General features: G+C 40.0%; 1 protein-coding gene across 6 annotated transcripts in view; it reads left to right on the top strand.

Moving 5' to 3' along the window:
• Positions 1–1,288: 1,288 nt before the first annotated feature.
• The window catches only part of SBF2 (SET binding factor 2), a 553,544-nt gene continuing 548,154 nt past the window's right edge, over positions 1,289–6,678 (top strand). For all 6 annotated transcript variants that reach the window (XM_073347556.1, XM_073347555.1, XM_073347560.1 and 3 more), the window contains exon 1: positions 1,289–1,506. In XM_073347556.1, the coding sequence (XP_073203657.1) occupies positions 1,452–1,506 (55 nt within the window). In that variant the 5' untranslated portion in view covers positions 1,289–1,451. The remainder of the gene's footprint in view (positions 1,507–6,678) is intronic.

The raw sequence follows: 6,678 nt of genomic DNA, 5'->3' as shown, positions 1-6,678 counted from the left end.
ACCACTCATCTTCTCGATGAGAATTTAAAGTGACACCAGCCTGTGATTTTTTTCGCTCCTTGAGTACCAGTGCCAAAGCTGTACTCCACATGAAGCCTAAATGTGGAAAGCAAAGTTGGAAAACCTGTTAATAAATATGTGTGGGAAAAGATTTCTAGGCACATTAAGATTTCAACTAACATGGTTACCCTATCTCATCACAGTATTGTAATAGCAATTTGGGCCAGAGGCAGCCTGCCTCTCTCTCTCTCACACACACACCTTCTGCCCCAGATTTTCCTGCTGACTTTATTGCCGGAGACAACTCAGTACAAGCATAAGAGTCACAGAGTTACTAAAAATAATTAAGGGACTCGGTGAATGCTGTGCCATGAGAACTGCACTCAGTTTAGGAAAGCCTGATTCCCTCCCCACGGTGGCATGTTCCTAACATCCAAAAGAAAAAGTAAACAGGAAGCTTCCTGGAAATTCCGGGCCACTGAAATTCCATTCTTGAGAAGGAACTCAGGGAGGTTATTTTAGATACCCTGATAGTTCATATTAAGGCATTTATTTTGCATGCACTGAACTATAAATGCATCAGCAAAATATTATACAAAACAAGAGGACGATGCGCTTTACTGCAAATTCTGCAACAGAAAAGGTCCTAATCCCATGTTTAGGCGCTGAATGAAGTCAGGGAAGATATTTTGGAAAGACCTTAGTTACCGGGAGGTTGGTTTCTTTCTTTCTTTCTTTTTTTTAAGTTTTCATGCGTTAAACTCAAAGTGCGTTAATAAACTATAAATACAAGGAAGGAACAATGTACATCTTGAGGCAACCTTTACAAGAGAAAATGATCTTTGGGTGGGTACCTTAGAGAGATACATTACTTTTTTTGTATGCACTAAAATTGATGGGTAAACTACCTTGCTGCAACCTTTGTAACAGGAAGGGAGGACCCAAGCTCAAGTTCAAGCGGAGAATGAGAACAGGCAGGCACGTTTATTTTTGGGAGAGATCTTTGCATATCTATTTGTTTGCCCGTGCGATGTGCTGTGCATTCGCGAAATGCAAATACAGCGGGAGGACGCTGCACCCCGCCCCAGCCTTTACACCTAAAAGGGAACCCGTCCCGAGTTCACTCGCGCGCTTTTGGCCGCGGTTAGCCTGCGCGAGGCGGACAATAGCCCCCCACTGCGTCCCCTCGCGCTGCCGCCGCCGCTCCGCGTGCTAACTGCAAACCCTGCTGCCCACGCCCAGCCCCGGCGGGGTCACAGCACAGAGGCCGAGGGGGCGCGCAGGCGCAGAGCGCGGCTGGGTGTCCAACATGGCTGAGGTGCTGCTGTTGCTGCTTCTCTTGCTGGAGCAGAGGGCGGGATGCTGAGTTCCCCCGCAGCAGCAGCAGCAGCAGCAGCCTCAGCAGTAGCAGTGGCAGGGGCGGTGGGGGCTGAGGCAGGCTCTTCTCAGCCATGGCTAGGCTGGCTGACTATTTCATTGTGGTGGGCTATGACCATGAGAAGACAGGTAGGTGTGGCTGTGTGTAATGCTGCTGTGTGGTGTGTGGCCTCCCTCCCCCAGCCCCCTGGTGTCACGCAGGCCCCCAGAAGGGGGAGGTGGAGGCCGTGTGGACTTTGTGTGCCAGAGGCTGCTGCGGGGAGCATTTCTCCTCAGGACTGGGGGGATGGGGTAACTGCCTCTCCCCAGGTTGAGCAAGTTGGTGGGGGAGTCAGGGGGTTGCTTTCATGAAGGGGACTAAGTTAGCAGGGGGTTAATTTCCTCCCCAGGACGGTGGATAGGTTGGAAGGGGAAGGAGGGGATTCTCTTCCTCCGATGAAGGTGGGCGGGTTTGCTTCAGGACCTTCCCAGAGCACGGGCATGTGTGGAGTGGCTTTCAAAATCTGTCAATGACCATAAAAACACACTAGTAAAGCCCCCCTGTCCCTCCCAGCACTAAAGCCCCTGTCACATCCTGAGCGAGTAATGCACGATGCAGGGGGCGGGGGCTGGGGCTGGGATGGTCATTTTCGGCAGAAGAAAGAGGTGACATTCTGGTCCTGTCACTTATTGGTAATTTCACATAGTGGATGCAGGCTGTTGTGCTTTCCAGGAGCCATTTCCCTCATTTGAAGGAGGGAAATTATGAAAAAAGGAGAGATTTTAAATGTCTCATAATTTACATAATAAAAATTATCCATTATAAGAGTCTTTAAACATTAGCTTAACATGAATCCCCAGGTGGGAATTCTTGTTTGTTATTTTATGAGGTGTTTTCTCTGTAAGGAATAATATTTTTATTATTCTCCTACCTCTTTGTGTATGTAGTTTTTCAAAATATTTTGTTTAGCAGAACAGTAAACTTAATGCTAAAAGAAAGGTAGATTAAGTAGGATCTTCCTGGAAACAATTGAGGTTATTGTCCTTTTTGTTTGGGGACAAACAATTGTTAATCACCACTCCACTGAGGTACCATTGGTGATATAGTATAGGTAGCAATATGACATTTTGTAAGCTCTGTAAGGTTGCCTGTGTTATGGAATTGACACAGCAAAAATGTTTTTGCTCCTCTGATCAGATGAGAAGGGGAGACATGTCTGGTATGCAACCCTGGAGGCAAAGAAAACCCCTCTTTCACTAGTTCAGTGAAATATATATTTTTGTCTCTGACTATAATATTTGTCAATGATGACATAACATCACTTGTTTATGGATATTGCTGAAGAAACTTTCAACCCTCAGACAGCTGTATTTTAATTTTCAGTTGAGTTGTTGACTGGTACACAAATACACACAGGCTTGCTTTTCAGTGGATATTTTAGGGTGAGCTATTGTCATTAAGCAGGATTTTAAATAATTCTTTTTATAAATGCCCAAGGCTATATGTAACAAACCATACTTAAATCTTGTACTTGAATCTGTATTCGTGGACTATCTGAAGGTAATAGTTACTTCATAGCTTCCTTTACATATTTTAAAAATGTAATAAAGGGTTAGTTTGGCATATTTTTATTTAACAGTAAAATAAAATCTATTACATCTAAGTATTGTATTTATAAGGTTTGCATGGCTTGGATAAAAATTTGTCCATAAAAGATTTGGTGTCCCTTCTAGAATTCACACATGATTTTATCTATGCATTACAATATGTACTGTCTTTTCTAATTCCAATTGTGAAATTACAGGACTTGTGAGGTGGAAGTAGGGTGCAAGAAGCCAAGGGCCTTTAAGGGGAAGATACAAATATGTATACTGCTTTTTTTTTAAGGGGGTGCAGTCAGCTTTGACATCTTCACTATATGAAGTAAATTGACAGCTCAGATTTGGACAAATGGCTGTATTTGTAAGATCCTGATCCTGCAAGCACTCAAGCACATGTCTAACTTCATGCACATATCCTTGACTTCTTGACTACTCCCTTCTGTAAAGTTATACACGTGCATAAGAGCTTTCAGGACGGGGACCTTAATTTGAAGAATCTGTGTCCTGAAATAGTTAGTTTAGACCTGACAGAGTAATCAGAAGTTATTATTGAATGGGTTTGCTGCTGTTTAACACCTACTGTTCAAAATGTTTGAGAGAAAACAACATTCTCCAGAAGACTAGGCATGCACTGTATTCCAAATTCCTTCACCCCCACGTGCAATTCCATAATACACAGAGTACTGACAGTTTTTTCTTTTGTAAAATTCCAAAGTTCTTTTGGTGTATTAATTCCATTTCCTTCTTTATGAAATAGATGGGCTGAAAATTTTTTGTAAGATAGACTTATAATTATCCTTGACGGTTTTAAATAAATCTTTGTGTATAGACATTTTCTCTTTACTTTCTCTTTTTAAAAGGCACTTGCTTTGGTATATTAGATTGTTTTAACTTTTATCTGAAGTGAAAAATGTTTCTATTTAAGTTTAAATGCAAAAAATCTGTTACACCAGCTTGTCTAAATGATTTCAAATAGACTCAGTATAAAAATTTAAAATCGTGAAATATAGTTCATGTAGTTTAAGAAATGATTTTTAGAGTTCCTATTGGTAGAAAATACTCTCCAGATCAGTGTTACAACTCCTGATCCAATAGGTGTTTTTTAAATGCTTTTGAAAAAGGGAGAAAGATACCATTTATTGTAGTCTATTTTTTACATGGCCCTCATCAATTTAGTGTCCAATAACAAATTTATAGCACTCCAATGAGGTGGGGAAGGATTATCCCCACTCTACAGATGAAGAACTCAGGCAAGGAGAGATGAATGGATTTACCCATAGTTGAGAATTCAACCCAAATTTCCTCAGTCACAGTGCAGTATCCTAATGACAAGACCATCCTTCTTATTACAGAGGCAAATCTATTTCACCTGGCACTTTATCCATAGCAAACATGTGCTGACAAACTTTCCTATTTAGTTGATTATTTATACTTGGATGTTTCAAAATTATAAATTTGAATATGTAGTATTTAGGGACTGTCTCGGGCAAATAACATTTAACAGTTTACTGGTGTGTTGGTTCTTTCTTCCTTATTGGATTTAGTTTCATGGTAATCCCAAAATAAGAAGGAATATAGATTTTAAAATTACTGCAGCCTCTATAATGTTTTCTTCACCTTTTTAAAATATTTAAACTTACTATGAAGTGATTTTTATGATAGTGAAAAGGTGCTGTATTGACAATCCTGTTGATGTAATCCTATGTTTATTCATGAAATAGGTGTACAGCTGTGGCATTATAAACTTCGCTGTGCCACCTGTTAGTGTGCACAGCTTTGACTTGGAACTACCATCAGTGTGTCAGTCACACACAGTTGGTGGATTAAGCTAACTCCTTTGATTAGATTTTTCAGTCTTTGTTAGTTGGAACTTGCAAATTGGCAGGTAGCATGTTATATCTAATTCTGCATCAGTTTTACAAATCCATTGCAAGTATTGAAGTATTTGGGTCCTGATCCTGTATTTGCCTGTCTGTAGGTGCACTCTTACACAGACTTCTGCTGAAGTCAGTGGGACAGTGTACCTGTGCATGATCATATGGAATTGGGGCCGTGGCTTTTATTGGGCGAGGGTGTCTGTACAACTTCTTATTACCCTGCTTTTTATGGTTTGTGATATTGAGCTATACAATCTAGCAACCTTAAAAACTAACAGAATTATTTTTTGTAGGCATTGTATACAATCCATGCATCTTTTCTGATAATGAGTGTGACTTTTTTTGTGTGTGCATTTACTAACCGTTGAAAATTTCAAGAAGGAAAATTTATTCTTGTGGACTTCCCCATGATTCGTATAACTGTCAGTATACATACATGTGAGCGATGCATGCACAGTTGAACCTCAGTTCTGCAATTGTATTCACACACATAGACCCTTGCACCATGACCCCTACTTATCTTGGAAGTACTCTGTGTGGATATAAGAGCCCACATATGCAGATTGAAAAGGAGTACTTGTGGCACCTTAGCGACTAACCAATTTATTTGAGCATAAGCTCACATAAATTGGTTAGTCTCTAAGGTGCCACAAGTATTCGCAAAAAGAAAAGGAGTACAGACTAACACGGCGGCTACTCTGAAACCTGTCAATATTCAGATTGGAGTCCTAGTTGCAATGGAATTGAGCTTGCATTCCTTGTGCACTCAAAACTTCTTTTGAAGTCACTGATAATTTTGGATGTGAAGGGATGCAGCAGCAGCCCTTGTGGGAAGTGAAATAAGCAAGCATTTAATTTGACAAAAGTGAAGCAGTCAGATTTAATATATGTAGCTCTATAGTTGTTAGTTACTGCTCTCACTTTTTATTTTGAACTAACTAACTAATTATAGAGCTACACGTATTAAATGTGACTTTCACTTTTGTCATATTAAATGCTTGCTTACTTCAGTTTCCACTGCTATATCCCTTACACACCCAGAATTATCAGTGATTTCAAAAGAAGTTTTGAGTGCACAAGGAATGCAAGCTCAATTCCATTAGAACTAGGACTTCCATCTGTATATATGGGCTCTTACTGGGATGGAGACAATTTTTGTTATCCAACCCGTCAGTATAACGGAGAGTTGCTGCAGAAATGGTCCAAAGGGCACATATTGAGATTTCTTTGCAAAGAATGTAGTTGTTAGAAAATGTAGGCCCCATGAATCAAAAAACACCACTTCATGTGCGTTCTAAGACTTTTTTTTTCCCCTGGGTTTTGAAGTGTGTTTGATGTGCTTTACAACAAGAATTCCCATATAGTGTGTTTGCATAATGGAATGTTGATGGGATTTAGGGAAGTTCACAGATGTTTGCAAAGATCACACAAGGGCATGAGAAAACATGCTGCTGCTTGTTTTTTGTTTTTTTGCTGGTATAAGCCCTAATCACGAATTCATCATTGGAATTTACATACGGCCTTATTCAAAAAGGTGTGAGAGAGAGACAAGGTTGTATTGCTTTCCCAAAGCAGAAACAAAATGGTAGTGTCAAAGAAAGAAACTAAATATTGGGCATATTTAATCTGCCCATACACCCACCATGGCTTTTCTTTAATTAGAACACTGGAAAAAGAACTTGCGTATAATTGAGATGCAATAATGTATACAACAAAGTAAACTCTAAAAACTACCAAAACAGAGAGAATCTGTATGTTTTGTAAATATTTTTTCTAAAACTAAGTAACAATAGATCTGCATTACTCTTGCTTCTGGTATCAGTGGCTCTGCATATAACAAAGG

This window comes from Lepidochelys kempii, chromosome 6 (assembly GCF_965140285.1).
Source record: "Lepidochelys kempii isolate rLepKem1 chromosome 6, rLepKem1.hap1, whole genome shotgun sequence".
NCBI classification, from domain to species: Eukaryota; Metazoa; Chordata; order Testudines; family Cheloniidae; genus Lepidochelys; species Lepidochelys kempii.
Note: the sequence above shows the minus strand (reverse complement) of the source record. Positions and strands in the feature narration are given on the sequence as shown.